The sequence below is a fragment of the Periplaneta americana genome, chromosome 4 (genome assembly GCF_040183065.1).
Source record: "Periplaneta americana isolate PAMFEO1 chromosome 4, P.americana_PAMFEO1_priV1, whole genome shotgun sequence".
NCBI lineage: Eukaryota > Metazoa > Arthropoda > Insecta > Blattodea > Blattidae > Periplaneta > Periplaneta americana.
In genome coordinates this window covers 199,972,593-199,997,001 of record NC_091120.1, presented here as the reverse complement: position 1 = coordinate 199,997,001, position 24,409 = coordinate 199,972,593, and the positions used below count along the sequence as shown (strand labels likewise).

Sequence of the window (24,409 nt, the reverse complement as noted above, 5' to 3'; positions counted from 1 at the left end):
TGGTTTCTTAAGTGTACAGGTATCATTTATGATCTCTTAGTTTAATGTTTTATTTTATGTATGGATCTTTCTTAATTTGTCTGTGTATTTATTTTTTTCATTTATTTACCTACAGGCTAAATTATCTTGTAGTTGGCAACTGGTGTATCAAACAATGTAGTTTAATACATAAGTGTTGAATAAACTTCAGGTGATGGATACAATAGTACCACATCTTGCATAAAAAAAAGGTATTTCCATGTTCGTTTCTGTTACCTGAAATTTTAAAAAATTTCGTGTTTTGTTTTTTTTACATAAGTTTCTACAAACTAGGTAGTAATTATTTTCAATTTACACGCAATTTGCTATAATAAAGAATTGTGCATTATATGTTTTTATTTATTTATTTTTTTGTAAAATGATTACAATATGAACGTTTTACCAACAATACAGAAACGTTAACAAATGAAATTCGGAAAAAGATAAACATGTTTTTTTAATACTAAAGATGGTTATCATTTCAAATTCTGCGCAATATGTGAATAGAATATCAAAATAGAAAACGTTTCATGAATATTAATTCAAAATTGGCGCGTATATACGGCGAAAGAAACTAGATGGCAGCTGTTTTCAGACCGCTAGTGCAATCTGCCAGGGATTCTGTTTACTTTTATTTGGGTTGTCTAATTGATTCATAACTCTTTGTTGTAGTTCATCTCATTGCCGTGATGCTACAAGCAAAAAATTATTCCGCGAACAAACAGATGTTTCAATCAATATGGCGACTAGTGTTGAGAAGTGCAGTGGCTGGGTACTTTGACATTTTGTTGGTTGCGTGCTGTTACTTGTTGGACTCTGCATGTGCACTGTAGGATACATGTTTCACTAAAAGCGAAACATAATGAGTGAAGAATCAAAAATGCTTCCAAAACCCGTGGAAGCTACACCGACCTTGAAAGCATTAGCACCCTGTCTTCGTTCCCGTTCAGAAAATACTCAGAGAAGAGAACCCCGCAAAGTTTCTTTTCCGGAGGAGGAGAGTCAATTGGTGACAGGATATTTAGAGCCAGCTAATCCCTGGGAATACGGTAAGCTGCTGTTACTTCTTTCCTATGAGAATTTACTGTGTTTTACATTTTGACAAGCATTTATCTCTTGCCCTAATTTTAGAAGACGTCTTTCATTAACTACCTGTAGTGCTAGAAAAATAATTTGATTAATATATGTTTAATTGCGACACATTCCAGAAAGGTGCAGAAGCCCTAGTTCTTGATATTTTATCTTTTGTCTCAAGGCTATGCGTAAGTGACATTCCCTCCATTTTTCTAATTTATATTAGTTATTTCATTAGTGACACATATTTCTTCTGCTTTGTTTAAAGTCATGTTCTTTTCAGATAACCTTATTTTATATCTTAATCCTTTCGAAAGAGTACTTCATTCGGAATGACATCAGTATTGTTGAAGTCCATAAGCAATGTTGGTATGAATATTCTTATTAAGGTCATGGCTTACCAGTTTTTTCTTGTCTATTGTGCTTTTCATAAATAGACATGAATGATAACTAATTGTAGTAGAAAATATTTCAATACTGCTTCTGATAATATGATTTGATAATTCAATATTTTGGAAATAAAGGTCTGTAAATTTACTATCAATAAGTGGGCCAGATTTTAGATGATGTTCTCTTTCATATCTCATGTGTTTCTGTATTTATCGTCGTTGTACAGAATAATAAGAGATTTTAAACTATATTCTGTTTATATTTCATGTTCTAGATCTTTTCATTTACATAGAGACCTTCATGGTTCATGTCTGTCTATTCAAAATTAGGTTCACACAGTATAAGTAGCTTATATGAATTGAGTAAAGAAACATGTTAAAGATGGACGTCTTTTAGCCTGAAAATGTGTAGTTTTTGTATAGTAGCTTTCATAAATATATTTTTACATTAAACGTACTCGTACGTACTTTACCTGGGCTGAATTAAGGGTGATCCTGAGGGATATTCTCCTTTAGTGATAATTATAATGAAATAATGTCAAATATTATTTTTTTACATTGGAAATATATTAATATTCATATTATTTATAACACCCAGTAATTACTGTAGGCCTATTTTGTTCAAGGAGATAATTCTAAGTTCTAACTTCCATGCCTGCTTACGTTTATTTTAGAAACTACCGGTAACTGTCGCAAATCTCTCTCTTGAATGTGCGAATACCGACCGGTACAGTATAATATAGTGTGTTCGCTTACATAATGTAGCCTACAGTACTATATTGAAAGCGACAATTCTGTGATTAGCCTATATGTAGCCTATCTCAATTTTCATTGAAATTTAATGTAGTTTCTCCATGTTTAAATTTTAACTGAGTCAGTTATTACATAATTATTATGTGATACAGTATATTAGGCTGTACTTTTTCTACCAAAGTAGCAGAATTGCTTGAAGTTGTTAGTAAATTTATGAAACTGAATGTAAACAAGACGGTGTAAGTTGTGGTCTAGATTGTAATGCACACTTCTTAATACACTTTATTTTTATTTAAAATAGCTATCACCGTATGAACATATAATTTGAAAACAATATTGATGAAAGCATTGTTTGTAGACTTTATTACGTAATTTTATGAAGCATTTTATTTTAGTCTGTAATCATGGTCATTTTTTAGAGGATGTATTCTCCACTCGGAGAAAGATGTTGGAATTCAACATTTATCATCATCATCATCATCATCATCCATCGTGACGTTACGTTTATATGATAATGATGATATCAGTGTCAACAAACAGATTCCGAAGCATTTGTATTACTATAGGGAATAGAAGTTCATGATAAACTGCAAAGGACGTTTCTAGTTTTATAAAACCATACCAGTGTCAACGCCACTATATAAACGTATAATGTAGACGTGTAAAGAAGGGGATAATTTAGAGAATAAATCAAATAAAATATTGTAGGGTGAGTCGAGAGCACTGCACAAGAATGGGTAAAATTACAAATGAAACAGTCTACATAACAAATTGTTTCTTTTAGAGATATGATAATAAAAATATACATTAGGCTACAGTCTTATTGTAAATCTTAACTGGATTTTTATCTTTAAATAGACCTATCTGTACTATATATTTTGTGGTACGATATTGTTTACTTAGATTGCATTTTGTTCGGAAATGGTCGCAACTTCTGATTTTATTGAGTGAACTTAAGTATTGGAATGCTAATGGGATGCGTTCAGTGATGTATGATATCACATTTTGAAAGTCTCTTTTGGAAGTGTTGAATTCAGATCTTTTCCCCGAGGGGGGGGGAGGTGAGACCCGACAAAAGAAGCAATAATTTTATTCATATCTTCTCCAACAACAGAGACAGTCTATGTAAAATACAGTCTATAAAAATGGAGTCAATTAAAGAAATAGAACTTTCATTTGTTTTTATTTTGTTTTAAATACTACTAAATGTGAATATAGACACTAATGGCCTATGTCAATATTGTTATGTGTTATGTAAAACATGGTGAATGTGAACTATCTTTCTGTGTAAAATTGTCGCAAAAGCCATATTAGGTATCCTTTTTATATAAACCGCCTAAATTTAGTAGGCCTAAAGAGAGAGAAGAATCCAAAAAGGATAGCTGCCCTTGAAAAAGGGGTACGAGTGGCAACAGCACCTAAATTAATTGTACATCAACAATATTCTATTTTCAATTTAAATTTTATTTTTATTTTATTTTAATTTAATTTAATTTAGTAAATACCGATTAAATTAAACGAATGCATCTTTCAGTAGCTTACATTCTAAAGTTTTTAAAGGGCAGTGATATGAATGCCCCAACTGGTTTTGAAGAACTTCGATGTCGTTTTTAAATGCATTTCATACAATTTACAAAATGCACCATCCCAAGTACGATCTAAAATACAACCAGTCGTATTTAGTGTAATAGTCCTATGTAGCTAGCCAGCTGTGTATGCAATGGAGGGGGAAAGGAACTGGCCACCCTAGCCAGATGAAGGTACTAACACAAAATTACCGGTTCACAGATTTCACTTTCATTTAAAGCCAATTGAGAATTTTCTTCATTAAGTGCAACAGATGCACTTCCCATTGACTCCTCAATACGTCTTTTCTTTTTAAGAAAAGTAAATAATGTCTGTTGTTTTGCCATTGTACACTTACTTAGGCCTGTGTTTACTGTATATAGATATGTGCTGTAACTATTTTAGTAAACGAAATTATTATACTTGCTTAACAAAACTAACACTGAAAACTATGCCAATAAAAGCACAGCACATCTGCCTTCGTATCTGTAATAATCAAAACTGAAAATTCAGAGTTAGAATCAACCAATGGAGGAAACAACTATCTGAAAATCTACATAAAAGAACTTATTTTAGTTAGTGAAAAATCATATCAAATTGAAATAGCTATAATACCGGTATTGTATACATTATATTATATATTTTTTAGTTTAAAAAAACTCTGAAATCTCTGAGTGGGAGGACATTCTGGAATCCGGAGGAGAAATCCTCCAACCCTGAATAATTCATTACTGGTTACTGATATTCAGTTATTATTTAGTACTGTCACAGATTCGATGACTTGATAAAAATGATTCTTTTCTTCCCGTGACAAAAAATCTCCTTTTTAGAAGCATTAGCAGTAACAAGAAAGAAAAAGAACTTAAAATGAGTTTTGTCTTTATTATTATTATTATTATTATTATTATTATTATTATTATTATTATTGATCGCTCTTGTGAGAATTATGAAACCTACATTAGGCACACACATGTGGAGTGACTTCCTGATCAGCTGGTGAGCAAGGTCACCACGTAAGACGTACGACAAAACAAAAGAAACACGAGATTAAAACACAATATCCTGTCCCTAAATGAGAAAGATAAGACTCAGCTTTTCTGCCAGAAAACGAATGTGGGTCGGCTAAAATTAAGACTAGACAGAGTATATCTTGTTGAACAACAGCCAACATCATCATTATTATTATTATTATTATTATTATTATTATTATTATTATTACTTACTTACTTACTGGCTTTTAAGGAACCCGGAGGTTCATTGCCGCCCTCGAATAAGCCCGCCATTGGTCCCTATCCTGAGCAAGATTAATCCAGTCTCTATCATCATATCCCACCTCCCTGAAATCAATTTTAATATTATCCTCCCATCTACGTCTCGGCTTCCCCAAAGGTATTTTTCCTTCCGGCCTCCCAACTAACACTCTATATGCATTTCTGGATTCGCCCATACGTGCTACATGACCTGCCCATCTCAAACGTCTGGATTTAATGTTCCTAATTATGTCAGGTGAAGAATACAATGCGTACAGTTCTGTGTTGTGTAACTTTCTCCATTCTCCTGTAACTTCATCCCTCTTAGCCCCAAATATTTTCCTAAGCACCTTATTCTCAAACACTCATAACCTATGTTCCTCTCTGAAAGTGAGAGTCCAAGTTTCACAACCATAAAGAACAACCGGTAATATAACTGTTTTATAAATTCTAACTTTCAGATTTTTTGACAGCAGACTAGATGACAAAAGCTTCTCAACCGAATAATAACAGGCATTTCCCATATTTATTCTGTGTTTAATTTCCTCCCGAATATCATTTATATTTGTTACTGTTGCTCCAAGATATTTGAACTTCTCCACCTCTTCAAAAGATAAATTTCCAATTTTTATATTTCCATTTCGTACAATATTCTGGTCACGAGACATAATCAGATACTTTGTCTTTTCGGGATTTACTTCCAAACTTATCTCTCTACTTGCTTCCAGTAAAATTGCCGTGTTTTCCCTAATCGTTTGTGGATTTTCTCCTAACATATTCACGTCATCCTCATAGACAAGCAGCTGATGTAACCCGTTCAATTCCAAGCCCCCTCTGTTATCCTGGACTTTCCTAATGGCATACTCTAGAGCAAAGTTAAAAAGTAAAGGTGATAGTGCATCTCCTTGCTTTAGCCCACAGTGAATTGGAAACGCATCTGACAGAAACTGACCTATACGAACTCTGCTGTACGTTTCGCTGAGACACATTTTAATTAATCGAACTAGTTTCTTGGGAATACGAAATTCAATAAGAATATCATATAAAACTTCTCTCTTAACCGAGTCATATGCCTTTTTGAAATCTATGAATAACTGATGTACTGTACCCTTATACTCCCATTTTTTCTCCATTATCTGTCGAATACAAAATATCTGGTCAATAGTTGATCTATTACGCCTAAAACCAGACTGATGATCCCCAATAATTTCATCTACATATGGAGTTAATCTTTATTATTATTATTATTATTATTATTATTATTATTATTATTATTATTATTATTATTATTATTATCATCCTTCGAATAAAAGGCACTCGAAACGTGGTACTAACCGCATCAGTTCATTCTATTGCTGAGACTATGGAGCTCTTTCTCCATGTTCACTATGACGTTTAAAGGGGTATCTTTTTATCATCATCATCATCATCATCATCATGTGATGAATTGAAGGGTTTGCTCGGAGAGAAATTCTCATTCGAAGCTCAAAATTCACTCTCCATTTTCGGAAATGTGAGGTGCTTCTGAATTGTTTCAATTCAGTTTTAAGCTGTTTTAATAAAGACAAAATTAATAATTAATCTATTGTTTTCAGTGATAGTGCATAGGCTGTCCTAAACAGCAGGAGTTCTTTCGTACAGTTAAGGAAGGGTCTTTCTACTTTAAAATCTGAGCTTGAACATAATAAATAGAGCCCGGATGTTTAGGCATTTATTTTGGTTAAAATAGGCAGGCATATAGGCATTAAAATGGTAAAAATAGGCATTTATTATTCATGGAAAGAGACAAAAAATAGACAAACACTTAATAAACTATCTCATACGGTACTCACTTTCCTTGGTTACATGTCACAACAAGATGCTTTTTAAGTTGTCAACTGTCATAGTGAGTCGCCTTTCAGAGAGAACATTTTTCATGGTGGAAAAAGATCTTTCTACTTCTACTGAAGTGACTGGAGCAAACTTAAAACAACTTATTCTAGAAGGACTGTCTCTACTTTCTTTCAGAGATCGGGAAAAATCGACTGTGTATTGTCTCAAAAAGAGGGGTGTGAGAAGGGATTAGAGACTTCAAAGTACGCGTGACTTGTTCGTGCAAGCGACAACAGTAACGGGACCTGGAGACTTGCTTTTAATACTTCCCTCATCCCCTTTCTTTCGCTGGTAAACCCCGAAGTGACCTAAGCACTGTACTGTTCAAATATCTTTGTCAAATGACATAAAAGATGGAATCGGTAGAGGAGAAAAGTTTACGACTTCTTGGAAACATATGTATTGCTGGAGAATAAGATTCTGAGCTAATATTTGTGTGAAGTGAATATATATTTTTAATTTGTACAACCGTTCTTTTTTGTTTTTTGATATAATTTATGTGCGGTTTATTTTAAATGCATTAAAATATAGAAAAGTACAGTAACGACGTCAAAAGACCAAAAAAGGCATTTAACCTTAAAATAGGCAACGGGAGCTAAAATAGGCAAAAAAGGCAAAATAAAAATTGGGCCTATCGTCCCCAAATGTGTGGAAACGTGTTTATCTCTCATAGGTCTCTCATACATACACTCAGTTTAAAAAAGGCATTTTGCCTAACATCCGGGCTCTAACAATAAGTATACAAGCTGTTACTCATTTTCTTTCTTTAAAAGTGTTAATGGAATCATTGTCCCTTAGCAAAGCAAGGTGCATCAGCCAGATGATCATACAAACAATGACAGTAATAATAATAATAATAATAATAATAATAATAATAATGTCCCTGAATGGAAGTGCAAAGCATTATCTTATCAAAAATGTCGCATGGCTTATTGACTCCCATCAGTTCACCCCTGCTGACCTTTTATCATTATCTTTCTTCAACGTTTTACGTACTGTAATTTAGTAGTCTCAATGGCCGGCCAACTTTGTACATTCTGATGTCTATAACTGGAGAATTTGAGGAGGAGAAGTCTTGATTGTTGGTTTCTTTTTCACAGGTTTAAGTTGTAGTTGAGAATGTTGACAGTGTGCGCAATAGATTGCAATAAATAATATTTTATAATACATACATAGTTCTTGCCGATATTTGTATTGCGTAGGGTAGTCAGCTGTTTCTGTAACATATTCCAGATTGTGTGATATTACTGAAATCAAATACCTTACTATAATAATACCGGACAGTTGTATACTATACTCGTTTTTTTGAAAGATGGGACATGACAGTTAAGCGGCCGAGCTTGGAACTACAGTGCTATGTTGCCAATATGGACTACCATGCTGCCAGCTGATGGAAGCTAGCAATTGACGTTAAGATGGCTGACGTTAAAACATTCATTGACAATTGACGCAAAAGTAAGAAAACAATACAAAAATCTACAGAGAATCAAACACAAAACGTACCAATGCTAACATTGTGTGCACAATAAATGTCACTAAGAGAGCTATAAGCACTCGCCATGTGGAAACAGTAAGTTTGGCAACTCAACCGTTGTTACCATAGCAACAGGCCTACCACGCTATGTGACATTCAGTTGTTTTTCCGATCGCAACGCTCCTGTCATGTCCCATCTTTCAAAAAAACAAGTATAGCAGCATTGGCGTGAGTGCGAAAAATCGCGGACCTGGCATCTAGCACAGAGGGATGGAATTACGTCCACATATACAAATATTAACATAGCGAGATTCGGACTATTGTTTAAAACGTGAGTTACTAATGTGGAATTATATATGAAACACTTAAGAAATGTTGAATAATATTTAATGTAAAATTATTGTCTTATATCAAAGCTGCATATTATGAGAAATATTGTATACTTCATATTACTTTCCGTAATTAATTGTTACATATTTTTTCTTTGGTTTACCGAGACAAAATCAATCTGATATTAGGAATGAATTTACAGTAATGTTTTATATACGCATTGCTGACAACTGCAAAGATAAAATTGATAGTAATCTGATGCTTGTAATAATTAGTAAAGGTATGTGGACAACAATAAAACTTAATTTGATAAAACCTTAAAATCCAATACATTTTAACTTCTATTTATTACGTCTAAATAAAAAAACTAATTTGTATTTTTCTATCAACACAAAGACGAAGGAATTAGGCCTACTAAAGAATGTTGTTGACTTACGTTTTATGAACTGTCGGAAATCGAAAGTGCGATTTGGAGAAATTTGTAATGCTGCAATTGTCACAATTATAAACAGCACATATACACCCTGACATTTTAACATAGTACTAATTCATAAAACTATTAACAAATTAACTAGCCCAGCAACAATATACATTGCAGTTGATTACAGCTTGTTTCGCGAGTATCTGCATCCCGGCAGGTAGGTAGCAGCACCATCGTCGTTCGCACGTAAAACTGCTAGCTGTCCGGTATTATAGTAAGGTATTTGCTTAAATCATGCATGCGTATTATCCAGGCCTTAAGACCTTTGTGCAAAATAAGACTTGTCGATGTTTTGTGAATTACATTTTCTTCAGAAACAGGATTTATTGCTCCTAATTCTTTAGTAAAAAATTATCCTCATCCATATTTTATATGGTCTTTATCTTATTATGTCGACAAATTAAATTTGCTTATATATTTACAAGCATGTATTACTGCCATTGTTGTAATGTAATTAAAAAGATGATTATGGTCGGGTAGGATAAACGTGACAGACAAAAAAATTGGATAAACAAAAAGCAGTCTTAGAGTAATGAAACTATTAAAGAAAATGTTTTCGGATTCGTCCTATGTAAAAACTTACCCACAACAATGGATGTAAAATAGACGTAATATTAAAAAAAAAACGAATGCGTATGTTTATTAGTAGCCTAATTTATAAAAATTTCCCTCCAAGCGTAATAATTCCATAAAAAATATGCGGTTGGAAGCACTGCAATTTGTATTATTTTGAACAAAAGCAGTTTAGTCTCATTATCTAAACCGTTGTTTGTTTAGTTTCCCATTATCCTTTGTAATACCTATACATTGATTTGTAACATTTCTTTTGATTTGCGTATCTTCTAATGTGAACCAGTTCCAATGAAAATTAAATTTATGTTTACCTTAAAATATCTAAAAATGTCTGTTTTATTTTCTTTGCACTCCTGTTCCGATAGTTCTCTTAGATATGGAGACAGAAAAATATTTACCCCGTATTGTCTTCATTTTGCACTTTATTTGAAGCACGCCACCACCGGAGGATTGTAGGTGGAAAAAGCATATTCACAGCCATTTTTTTATATTCATCCAAGTATTACGTCACAGGAAGAAGTTCGGTGCGGATGCTGCAGAAGCCTAGTTTGATCTGTTTGACAGCAGAAGCTTGCTCGTCCTTCCTGGTCTTTTAGCACATCGCCTGATATTCAGTTCCATTTCCTTCAGCTAGATGTGACATGGAACGTATCTCAGCCAGCGCGTATCTTGATGTCCCCACAGATAATGTGTAATCATCACAAGAATGACGTTCCATCCCCGGAAGATTCATGCGCAACTGAGCTCGTGTGATCGAATTTTCGCGAGTGTAGTAATTGCGTTTATGTATTGTATGTATGTATGGACGCGTGTATGTAGGCTATGTATATATGGACGTATATATATATATATATATATATATATATATATATATATATATATATAATTTTAACTGGTAATGGAAATAACGGGAAAACGGCTGAACGGATTTTAATAAATGACCCCTCATTTTGATGCTTGGAACTCAAAGTTTTTCAGAAAAATAGTAGTTTTCAGTGAAATGTCAATTTTCCAACATAATTTTCCTATTTTTCAAAATCCATCTGTCGTCAGTTTTGAGAACTAGCTAATTGCATTTCAGAATAAAACAAAACACACACTACAGTAAACAATATTACACGAAGGCACTAATCTGCAAGAATGCTGACATATTTAGAGCTCAAATTAAATTGGTTATTAAAACTTAACTTACTAAAAATAATTTACAGGTTCGATTCTGTGGTGTGTAATTTTCTGGGTACAGCTGTATATTGGATATTAAAAACTACAAAACTTGAGGTGGTTTGATGACATTATTACCATTAGAAATGAAATATTATTATAGTTAATGCCATGATGTGACTATTTTTCATTAATTATACATATTAATGCTATATTGATGATATGAAAGTGAAACGTTTCGGGGTTATATAAATAGATGTAGAGAATAACTTAAATTAGATTTTGATTTCTATATTTTACTGAGTGGCGGCTATATAGTATATATAGTATATTAGTATATGTTACTGAAAGCTATAAAACTTACGTAAGATAATAATATTATTAAAAATCAAATATTTTTATAGTTGTTAATCAAGTGGGGTTGGGTCTTTTTCATATATTTAATGGCCGTGTGATGTAGATATTTATATGCGTGGTTCTCTTCAGTATTAGCTCGAGAGAGAGAGAGAGAGAGAGAGAGAGAGTATGTTTCATTATTATGGAAGCAAATAACTTTCAGAATGTCTGGTATTCTTCATTGAAAATAAATCTGAAAAATGTTTATTTGAAAGTCTAATGAACTTAGTTTGCAGCATTTGCTGCACAAGCCACTTACAGTATATATATATATATATATATATATATATATATATATATATATATATATATATATAATTTTATTCATCCATAGTGTTCTGCCCAAGGGCAGGTATTTCACTGCAAACCAAGCAGTCTCCAGTCTTTCCGATTTTCTGTCTTCATCTTTGTTTATAATGTAGCCTATGTGTGTGTGGCCGTGTGTGTGTGTGTGTGTGTATGTGTGTATGTATGTATGTTTGTATGTATGTATGTATGTATGTACGAGGGAGAGTCAAAAAGTAACCTTAATAATTGAAGAGTTCAGAGCCATAGTGGGCCAAGCGCCATTTATTAAAAACGGAGAAAGCAAGGGTTAAAGTTAAGTGAATACCATAATTTAATGACGATTGACATATCATTTAGTTTTAATATGCATACTTTATAGTACTTGCTATATGTTTCATTTACTAAAAAAAAAAAAAAGATTCGATTTGTGATACACTGGTTTTGGCTACTTCCGTATGTAAATTATATGCGGATGTATTTAAAAATAAATAGGCGTTTATTGGAAAAAGAGAAGGCTGTTCAGTAATCTTGATATGAAACAACGAGTCAAAGTCAGGATAAGAGAAGAAATGTCAGAAGGAAGTGAAATAGGGGGAGGAGTACGTCAAGGATGTCCTTTATCACCTACTTGTTCAGCTTCTACTTGAAGGATTTAGTTAAGAACTGTTTCCAGTACATGGGAGGAGTGATAGTAGGAGGAAGAAGAATAAGTGCATAAGATTTGCTGATGATATGGTGTTATTAGCAGAAGAGGAGATGATGCTAAGTAAGGGATATGCTATTGGAGCTAAATGACAGCTGTGAGCAGTATAGGATGAAGCTACATGCAAACAAGATGAAGACCATGGTCATAGGAAGAGAAATAAAAATGTAAAGTTACGAATTCTAAATGAGGCAGTAGAGCAAGTGGACAGCTTCAAATGCTTGGGTGTACTATAAGCAGTAACATGAGCTGCTGCCAGGAAGTGAAAAGGAGGATAGCAATGACCAAGGAAGCTTTCAATAGTAAAAGGAGCATCTTCTGCGAGACTAGTGAAGTACTTTGTATGGAGTGTGGCATTGTATGGGGAAAAATATGAAGAGGAGCGACTAGAAGGATTTCGAATGTGGATACGGAGAAGAATGAGGCGTGTGAAATGGACAGACAGAATAAGAAACGAAGCTATATTGGAAAGAGTGGGTGAAGAAAGAATGATGCAGAAACTACCAGGAAGAGGAAAAGGAATTGTTTGAGTTACTGGCTTAGAAGAAATTGCCTGCTGAAGGATACACTGAAAGGGATGGTGAATGGGAGAAGAGTTCGGTGTAGAAGAATATATCAGGTGATAGACAACATTAAGATATATGGATCATATTCGGAAATGAGACAGAAAATAGAAAATATTGGAGAATGCTGGGTTTGCAGTGAAAGACCTGCCCTTGAGCAGAACACTGAATGAATGAATGAATGAATTCAAAACCGACGATATTACTTGGTTCGTACGAGATATCCTGAATAGGCTATCTGACGAAACTCGATAATTCTCTTGTTAATACGTTTTACAGAGTTTGGTTCTGTAAATAAGTTTTCAGTAAAAAAAAATTCTCTGCCCATTACTGGATCAAACCATTGCGTTAATGATTGTACGGTCACGTGCTGCTGCTTCGAAAGGTTGACTCCTCTGATACGCGAACATCTGACGTAAGTGCCAATAACTTACTGCAGTCACTCTGAAATTATAAATAGATCTCTATGTGTGACTGGAATTCGTGGGACGAGAGTATTGTTAACATGTATACAATATGACTCAGAATAACACGATTTATCTAATTAGTATGTAGGTGACACAGTGACACCTACACAGGCATTTGAGTTAATGAATGATCTTACAAAAGAGCCTGCTATTATGCTGTAATGTTAAAATCTGTTAGGAAATTCAGTCTCCATGGATATACATTGGTTTAATGCTATCAGCACATAACATTACTATGTAACAAAGGACAATCAACTCAAAAAAAGAAGAAAAACACGAAGGTCATTGTAGGAAGTGTTGTATATCTTTGGAAGATCTCAAATTTAATGTATTTCTGAATAACTCTATGCAAGTAGCGCTGGTATGATTTTAATCTATGGAGTGCTAAAATAATACGTCGTTCTTGCAAAACATTAAATAAATCTATACTAATAATAAAACTGTAGCCGAAATTTTTCTGGTAATTTTCGATTGTCCAAAAATAATTGGTCCTAACATATATAATTAACCACTCTGAAACCGAAAATCGCTTTTTTGAAAATTTTGTCTGTCTGTCTGTCTGGATGTTTGTTACCTTTTCACGCGATAATGGCTGAACCGATTTATATGAAAATTGGAATATAAATTAAGTTCACTGTAACTTAGATTTTAGGCTATATGGCATTCAAAATACGTTATTTAAGAGGGGGGGGGTTATAGGGGTCCTGAATTAAATAAATCGAAATATCTCACTTATTATTGATTTTTGTGAAATATGTTATATAACAAAAGTTTCTTTAAAAACGATTTCCGATAAGTTTTATTTGCAAAATTTTGATAGGACCGATATTTATTGAGATAAATGAGTTTTAAAATTAAAATGCAATGCCATCTAAGGCGGTGTAATGAAATGAAAACAAATGACTTCGTCTATAAGGGGCCTTGTACAACAACAATCGAAAGCTATGAAACATAGCCTACAGAGAATGTTTCTGTGTTTGTATGAAATATCGAAAGCTAAATTAACCGATTTGTATAATTAATTATTATTTCACCATTGGAAAGTGTAGTTTCTCTAGATGGACATAATGCTATAATGTTATTACCGTAACTTTTGAGTGCTGTCTGGACCAAAATGACCGCATTTTAATTATTTAAATGTAATTTAAATTAAGTAACATATTAAACGATTTATCTTTCTATCAAACACGAATGTTCACTGGATCAAACGTCCTATTTTAATTTTGTAATTACTTTATATTTCTAACAGATGCAGGGGAGCGCACGGGTACGGCTAGTATTTTAATAAATTATCAGCTGGGATGGGTTTAAACCATGCGATGTTCTTTTGTTTACATTTCCAGATTCCTTTAAAAGCTCACTCATATTTAATTAAAAAAAATAAATAATAATAATAATAATAATAATAATAATAATAATAATAATAATAATAATAATAATAATAAGGCTTAGATTAGATCACGGCCTTCTATATTCTTCAGTGAATTGGATCACGGAAGCTGTGATCGAACTAATGCATTTGAAATCTTGACTGGATTTCCATTGATTAATGCAAAACAAAAATGAACTCTCCAATAATAAATTATTATTTTCAAACATTTTATGTTAAATGCTTTAAAATATATGCGTTCGCTATCACTGGTTATACTAGAACGAATATTACTCATTAATTGGAAAAAATAAAATGCATTTGCATCTGGGGAGGGAGCTTAACCCCATTAGCTCCCCCCCCCCGTGCATCACTGACTGTGCATTTGTTATTATTATTATTATTATTATTATTATTATTATTATTATTATTATTATTATTATTATTATTTCTCTTACAAAATATGTTCGGCACGGATGTTAGGTTATGAAGATGAATTACAGTGGAACACACAATCGGCTGAAAAATGAAGGTTGAATCGTAAGCGCTGTTGCATACTTTCCAGGAGATATCTGATTTAATAATCTTTTGATCTAATCTATTCGTCAGGCATATTACGTTAAGAAGATGCATAACACAATCAGCTGAAAAATGAAGGTTGAATTGTAAGCGCTGTCTTATACTTATCAGTAGATGTCTGATTTAATACTCTTTTGACTTAATCTATTCGGCAGGCATGTTACTTTACGAAGATGCATAACAACGGAACACGATCAGCTGAAAAATGAAGGTAGAAGTGTAAGCGTTGTTGCATACTTTCCAGGAGATATCTAATTTAATAGGAAGTGAAGCTTCATCGACCTTTCTTTCCGTCTCAAATTATTTATATAGATTTAGATTTATTTAATAATAACATAGGCTATACATAAAAAAACGCTACATGAAAGTAACCCGAAAGAGCAAAGCTCGTGTTCGGGGATAGTTCCGGTTTGATGGAAAGACTTGAAAATGGCATACAATTTTACATTGTTCACAAAACATACCAATTTTTTCTGAAAAGATTCTGATTACACAAATTATACATAGGCCTACCGATAATTCGCAAAAATAGAAATCTCTACTGTTTCTAAAATAAAATTTAAAATTCTTGCACTAAGATCACATTCTTAAGAAGAGTAGACAGAAACATACATAAATATACATACTTTGTAGACAAAATACTTAAGAAAAAAGGTCACATAAAGATAATAATAATAAAGTTAGTAATAATAATACAGGGTGCGTCAGAAAGAACGGATGGATTTCACATGGCAAGAAAATTGTAAAGATTCATCAAATCAAAAATTTATTGTTATCAACATATTCACCAATACATGCAGTTTATTTATGGAAAACAACATTATCCATATGATGTCCTTGGCTTTCAATACAGGCATCGAGGCGTTTTCTGATGTTCGCCATCACTTGCACAGTCATAGCTGGTGCAATTGCCACGATTTCTTCACGAATCGCTGTCTTCAGTTCGTCCAGTGTATGTGATCGATGTTTACAAACTTACGCCTTCAAATGGTCCCAAAGAAAGAAGTCGCAGGGCGCGAGATCTTACCGTAGCCTCGGACAATCTCAGTGCAATAGAATTTCGTCCAGGTGATTTCTTCTTTAATGTTGAACCTGTGATACGAAATGAAGCCACCCACCGCAAAATTGTATTCCGAGTTGGAATCCTAGCGTGACATCCGATGTCGAAATGAGTCCTGAGTGGCGATCACAGACTCTTCATTTTTCAAAAATGTCTCTACGATGAAAGCACGTTGTACGCCAGACCAACACCATATTCTCAACTGAAACTGCATTCTATGGCTGACCCAACAACCCTGGTCCCCCTCACTATATCTCTCTCCTCGTTGCGTATCGATAGTTTGAAATCCATCCGTTCTTTCTGACGCACTCTTTACTAGTAATAACTGAGTGAAAAAAGAGACGATGTTGAGATTGATGATGGATTAATATTAACTTATTATTAGTAAGGGAAGTCGGGGGAATATGGGCACATTAATACTATTTCGGGTGCAATATCCCTTCGTTTTTTTCTAAAAAATAATTTTACAGCGGGGATATGTTTCTTAACACTGTGGGTATATTTTGTACAAATCCTGAATACTTACTCCGAAACGTATCCAAGTAAAACTGGAAGATGTAAGTTAATGTGTTTTGCCCATATTCCCCCCGACAGTTATAAAATCTCACTTATTATGAATCGTCCTGTATACTGAAGTCAAAGATACCCGCTTTTCTTTTTTCGTAGAAGTTTGCCGTGTCATTCAGATTGCCGGAGTATTTGCTTTCAAGTTTTCTAGTTCTTCATGTTGTAAAAATAGCGAAGTTAGTTTTAATAGTTGTTAGATTGCAGATACGAGGCATGTTTTTGCGACTTCCTCGCTCCCACGCCGGCTACATACGCTATCAGCATCATGAGACGGTCTCGAAGAGACGGGTCTGATAACATTTCTATCGTGCGTAACGTTGTCAAAATGTTCTCATGTTACATAATGATGTATCAGAGCTTATATCTGGTATTAAGTTCAGAATAAAAGACGTAGAGACATCCAAAGAGACGTCATATTTTTTACGATAGAGTTCGAAGAGGTGGAAAAATTCAAATATCTTGGAGCAACACTAACAAATATAAATGACACTCGGGAGGAAATTAAACGCAGAATAAATATGGGAAATGCGTGTTATTATTCGGTTGAGAAGCTCTTATCATCCAGTCTGCTGTCCAAAAATCTGAAAGTTAGAATTTATAAAACAGTTATATTACCGGTTCTTCTGTATGGTTGTGAAACTTGGACTCTCACTCTGAGAGAGGAACATAGGTTCAGGGTGTTTGAGAATAAGGTGCTAAGGAAAATATTTGGGGCTAAGCGGGATGAAGTTACAGGAGAATGGAGAAAGTTACACAACACAGAACTGCACGCATTGTATTCTTCACCTGACATAATTAGGAACATAAAATCGAGACGTTTGAGATGGGCAGGGCATGTAGCACGTATGGGCGAATCCAGAAATGCATATAGAGTGTTAGTTGCGAGACCGGAGGGAAAAAGACCTTTAGGGAGGCCGAGACGTAGATGGGAGGATAATATTAAAATGGATTTGAGGGAGGTGGGGTATGATGATAGAGACTGGATTAATCTTGCACAGGATAGGGACCGCTGGCGGGCTTATGTGAGGGCGGCAATGAACCTTCGGGTTCCTTAAAAGCCATTTGTAAGTAAGTAAGTAAGAGGAGAAGGTGGAAATATGGGCTACCATTTTGTTTTCCTCATAATAATGGAAAATGGTGTGACATATTGCTTAGAAATCTTCATTGACATACAAAGTAATTATTCATATACAATTTTTCCAGTCTTAAAGGTCAATAGTTGCAATAGATATTTACATATAATTACTTTTTGGAAGAAAGACGAACTAGTCCTCAGTAGGTGGTAGGGTCTAAATATGGGCTACCACAAAAATTTGAAAATAGAATTGGAAAAAGCAAAGAAACATAAGTAGAAAACCCGTGTAACATCTGTGGCAATATTCTGTAACAAATAACGCAAATCGCGATAGTTAAAATACGGGACGTGTTAACGTGCTGGTAATATGGGCTACCTATTCCATATTTGACATATGGCGGTAGCCCATATTAGCAGCATCGACTCATGAATGTTTCTAAAATTATGTATGGCAATTGTTGTTCTAAATAAATATTACTTTTATGTCATGTGATAGAGCTATTCTTCATCAGTGCAACACATCAAGCGTGATTTCTAAACACGAATATATTTCCTTCAATAAAATTAAAACTATATACCTGCAAAAACTTTGAAATTGATGAAAAACACAAAGAACACATCATATCCACACCACAAAGGCAATTGTTTTGTCTCCTTGTGCACGCAGACTGATGGACACGAGATGTACTTTTAGAGCTTTTTCGCTAGTTAACAACACCACATATAGTAAAAAACGAGGTAACCCATATTACCACTCCTAGCCCGTATTTCCACCTTCTCCTCTACTAAGTTTTTATTTGAACTACAAATTTTTTTATATAAAAATTTCAACATTTCTCAGACTTTGTTATTCAGAATTTGCAACGATATTACTGAAATAAATTTGAGGTGTTCATAAGATCCAGTGCCGCGTCTATGGCTCAGGGTAGCACCCTAGTCTTCCATCCAAGCGACCTGAGTTCAATCCCTGACCTGGTCATGATGGAATTTGTGAAGAAAGAAGTTATGGACGGTTTTTGTCGGGATACGCCCGTTTTCGTTTTTCATTCCATCAACACCGGCTTAGCTCGGTCGGCTAAGGCACTTGGCTGCCGATCCGGAGTTGCGCTCGGGTGAGGGCTCGATTCCCACTTGGACTGAATACGTGGTTCGTTTTTTCCGAGATTTTCCCCAACCGTCAGGCAAATGTCAGGTAATTTATGGCGAATCCTGGGTCTCATCACAGTATAGTATATACAGTCACGAAGCTTGAGTTGTGAGGGTGCCAGGAACAATAGACTGTGCCGGTACTATTTCGCATTGTCTGTAATGAGGCGATAGTAGCGATCCTAGTGGTTAGCAACTATCTAGGGATATATATTTACTACATATTGAGCTTCGTGACTGTATATACTAGAATGTGGTCTCATCTCGCCAAATATCATCTCGCTATCACCAGTCCCATCGACGCTAAATAACCTAGTAGTTGATACATACTTACTGGCTTTTAAGGAACCCGGAGGTTCATTGCCGCCCTCACATAAGCCCGCCATTGATCCCTATCCTGAGCAAGATTAATCCAGTCTCTATCATCATATCCCATCTCCCTCAAATCCATTTTAATATTATCTTCCCATCTACGTCTCGGCCTCCCTAAAGGTCTTTTTCCCTCCGGTCTCCCAACTAACACTCTATATGCATTTCTAGATTCGCCCATACGTGTTACATGCCCTACCCATCTCAAACGTCTGGGTTTAATATTCCTAATTATGTCAGGTGAAGAATACAATGCGTGCAGTTCTGCGTTGTGTAACTTTCTCCATTCTCCTGTAACGTCATCCCTCTTAGCCCCAAATATTTTCCTAAGAACTTTATTCTCAAACACCCTTAATCTCTGTTCTTCTCTCAAAGTGAGAGTCCAAGTTTCACAACCATACAGAACAACCGGTAATATAACTGTTTTATAAATTCTAACTTTAAGATATTTTAACAGCAGACTAGATGACAAAAGCTTCTCTTCTTCTTCTTCTTCTTCTTCTTCTTCTTCCACTGCCTCTTTATTGCTGCCTAAGCAGCGTGGAGGGGTTGCCTCTGATACATTTCTTATATTGTTTCCGGTCAGCTGCAAGAATTTTTATCTGTGCAATCGACTTTCCCCTTTTTTCGAGAATACAAAAGCTTCTCAACCGAATAATAACAGGCAGTTCCCATATTTATTCTGTGTTTAATTTCCTCCGGAGTGTCATTATATTTGTTACTGTTACTCCAATATATTTGAAATTAATCCAGACTAGTTGCAATATAAAAAAAATTGTCAACAAAGACTTAAGCCAAGTATCCATCCTAGTCTATTATGTACTTGCATAATTATTGTAGTCTACTTATTGTAAACGTGTAGTATTTATTACTTTAAAATAAATAAAACTGGACCTTATTGCTCACTGACATTATACTAACAGAAGTAATCATGAATGTTTAGTTAAAATGTTGATTCATGTCAACTTTAATAACTCCCGTTCTTTTATTTTGGAAATCCGTTCACCCTAGGCTAATGAGGATTAGAGCCGTGCAGGTTTACTTATCAGGGGCAGGAAACTGAACTCGTGTTCTCAGACTGGGTACAAATAGCGGCCTCAAATTATGACCGTGCAGTGAATTGAAATTTCCGATATGCCACTGGCAAACTTTGCCTAACGACCTACAGCTTTAAATTGTTTTGTAGTAGACTGTTACAGGTTGGGACAAAAGAATTACGTTATTATTCAAACAAGATTAAAGAAATGCAAACAAGAATGATCGGTTTATACATAGCGATAAGAGAAACTGTGGAGTAATAGCTAACAGCGAAAGATGTAAGCTAAATATAGCAGTAATAAAGCTATGAGTGAATTGTCTTGTAGTGAAGTGAGTCAGCTGTACTACAAACGCTGTTTGTGTGGCGGCGGCGTTCGCTTTGATGGGCACAAGCCACCCGAACGTCTCTCTGTGCAGTGCCTATTTACTATGGCAGAAGTTCTGTGTTTAGACCCGACCGAGAGTTATATAATTCTTAGCAACTCTTGCTACGGGGAAGTAAAATTGTGGCTTTCGTGTCGTAGATTTAGATCACGAAATAATCCTGTCCTTAATAGAGAGCTGCAGAGAATATTTATCGGCCAATTCTCCCCCACATTGAATCTCGACGATGTAGTTCAAGACGTCGTTAAACCACCATCGTTACTACTCTTACCACCACCAATATTTAATAATAATAATAATAATAATAATAATCATTATTATTATTACTTATGTATTTGTATGAATTATAGACCTGGTTGAGTGGAAGAGAAGGCTTCAAGGCCTTAACTTTGCCAGGTAAAATAAAATATATTATTATTTTTATTACAGTATTATTATTATTATTATTATTATTATTATTATTATTATTATTATGCCTACTTATATATTTGTATGAATAAATTATAGACCTGGTTGAGTGGAAGAGAAGGCCTCAAGGCCTTAATTTTGGCAGATAAAATAAAATTTATTATTATTATTATTATTATTATTATTATTATTATTATTACCACCAGCTCTACTACTACCATTGTCGCTATCAGTTCTACTACCACTCACTGCTACTGCTACCATTATCACTACTACCACTACTAGGCCTACTGTTAATATTACTTTTACTACCAACATTACTACCACTACCACTATCGCTGCTACTACTAATATTTCTGTTAATATTACTATTACTACTACCACCATTATCACTACTACTACTACTACTACTACTACTACTACTACTACTACTACTACTACTACTACTAGTAAAAAGGTAAAAGGTATCCCCGTTACATGCCATGAAGGCACTTGGGGGGCATGGAGGTAGAGCCCCATGCTTTCCATGACCTCGGCACTAGAATGAGGTGGTGTGGTCGGCACCACGCTCTGACCGCCTTTTACCCCCGGGAAAGACCCGGTACTCAATTTTATAGGAGGCTGAGTGAACCTCGGGGCCGTTCTGAAAGTTTGGCAACGAGAAAAAATCCTGTCACCACCTGGGATCGAACCCCGGACCTTCCAGCCCGTAGCCAGCTACTACTTGTACTACTACTATTACTAGTACTATTACTACTACTACTATTACTAGTACTACTACTACTACTAGTATCACCACCACCACCACCACCACCACCACCACCACCACCACCACCACCACCACCACCACCACCACCACCACTACTATTACTGCCACTACTACTACCACACTACTAACAATATCACTAGTACTACTACCATTACTACTATTACCACCATCACCAGCACCGATTCTACCACTATCACTACTACTACTATCAAGTCTTCAAATCTAGAAGTGTATTTATATGGCATTGATCTTTTTATATGGCTGTAGGCCTACATAACTGATCCATTGGATGATTAATACATTCAGTAGCTATACCAGTTTCACATGACTCGTTCTGAATCTCTGATTCAGATTGAATATTCATTCTTCCTCGAAGTACGAGTATTCTTCTACGACCATTATGCCGAAAAATCTCAATTTCATTATCACCAGAAGAACACTTTTTCTTTTGTTCAAAACACATCTCAATCCATGTTAAATCTGTAATAATATAACCTCTAATTCAGCTGTTTACCAACATCAAGCTGAGGGCAAGAATTTGTTACTCAATTTTTAACATTCAGCTTGTAAAATTGTAAACAAATGACAATTGAATTTATAATATCGCGGCCTGTTATTCTACTTCTCCTACAAATTTGTAAGAGTATCTTTGTGAGACACAAAAATTTGTAACTTTTAACTCCTGTAATTTGTACTTTCGTGAAATATATCTGTGTTTACTCCTGTAATTTGTAATTTGTACTTTCGTGAAATAGGGCCGTGTTTACTCCTGTAATTTGTAATTTGTACTTTCGTGAAATAGGGCCGTGTTTACTCCTGTAATTTGTACTTTCGTGAAATAGGGCAGTGTTTACTCCTGTTGTACTTTCGTGAAATAGGGCCGTGTTTACTCCTGTAATTTGTAATTTGTACTCTCGTGAAATAGGGCCGTGTTTACTCCTGTAATTTGTAATTTGTACTTTCGTGAAATATGGCTGTGTTTACTCCTGTAATTTGTAATTTGTACTTTCGTGAAATAGGGCCGTGTTTACTCCTGTAATTTGTAATTTGTACTTTCGTGAAGTATGGCTGTGTTTACTCCTGTAATTTGTAATTTGTACTTTCGTGAAATAGGGCCGTGTTTACTCCTGTAATTTGTACTTTCGTGAAATAGGGAAGTGTTTACTCCTGTTGTACTTTCGTGAAATAGGGCCGTGTTTACTCCTGTAATTTGTAATTTGTACTCTCGTGAAATAGGGCCGTGTTTACTCCTGTAATTTGTAATTTGTGCTTCCGTGAAATAGGGCCGTGTTTACTCCTGTAATTTGTAATGTGTACTTTCGAGAAATAGGGCCGTGTTTACTCCTGTAATTTGTAATTTGTACTTTCGTGAAATAGGGCCGTGTTTACTCCTGTAATTTGTAATTTGTGCTTTCGTGAAATAGGGCCGTGTTTACTCCTGTAATTTGTAATTTGTGCTTCCGTGAAATAGGGCCGTGTTTACTCCTGTAATTTGTAATTTGTACTCTCGCGAAATAGGGCCATGTTATTGACAGCTGAATTTTATGTATCGAATTTTTATTTTATTTCTTTGAACCCCGTAAAAACTTTTAAAAGGGTTTTTTTTTCTTCGTGACGTTCCTGAAGGTTCCCTTGTTACAGATTCAAGTAACAACCTCAGGTCAGAGACTGTTGATAAAGTAATAAAAAAGAAGGGTGGTTGCCCTTGTTATGAAAAGCTATTTGGCAATAATACATTCGCACACTGCACATTCGAGATGTGGCAATGGCGAACTTTCACTTTTATAACAACGATCTAACCTGAACATGTCTTGACATTGAGGAGGGAGCCTGCGTAATTAGACAGATGTTCACTTGTCCAGTATTCACATACACAGTGTGAAAGGTATCGCTTTCTTTTTATTTCGGTGAACTTGGACCCCATCGGAGTTTGGCTTTCAAAGTTGTTTTATTTTCATTTCGACGAGATCGAAGGGAGAATCCAAAGCAAAACAAAATGCACGTTGCTAGTACACCAAGATTTATCCTAGACAGCATTGCACCGCTTATGAACTCTCGCATTTTGTGCATGAGCTGGAAGCGTGTGTAAGGCTGTATTTTTAGTGCGACCTGAAGTCGCGTAGCATGAATTAAAAGTGCAATCATCCCCCTCATCGTCGGTGACGTGGCTAAGGCTATTTACACATATTACGTCATACGTTGGTAACCCGTCTTTGTCTAGACCTATTCCTAAAAAAATATAGAGTTGCAATAAATAATAAACAAGTGCTGTATGTTATTAGGTATT

The 24,409-nt window shown here is 34.8% G+C and overlaps 1 protein-coding gene across 2 annotated transcripts in view; it reads left to right on the top strand.

Moving 5' to 3' along the window:
- The first annotated feature begins 704 nt into the window (after nucleotides 1-704).
- LOC138698578 (uncharacterized) overlaps nucleotides 705-24,409 on the top strand; it is a 215,211-nt gene continuing 191,506 nt past the window's right edge. For both annotated transcript variants that reach the window (XM_069824602.1, XM_069824603.1), the window contains exon 1: nucleotides 705-1,067. In XM_069824602.1, coding sequence (XP_069680703.1) covers nucleotides 881-1,067 — 187 coding nt within the window. In that variant the 5' untranslated portion in view covers nucleotides 705-880. The remainder of the gene's footprint in view (nucleotides 1,068-24,409) is intronic.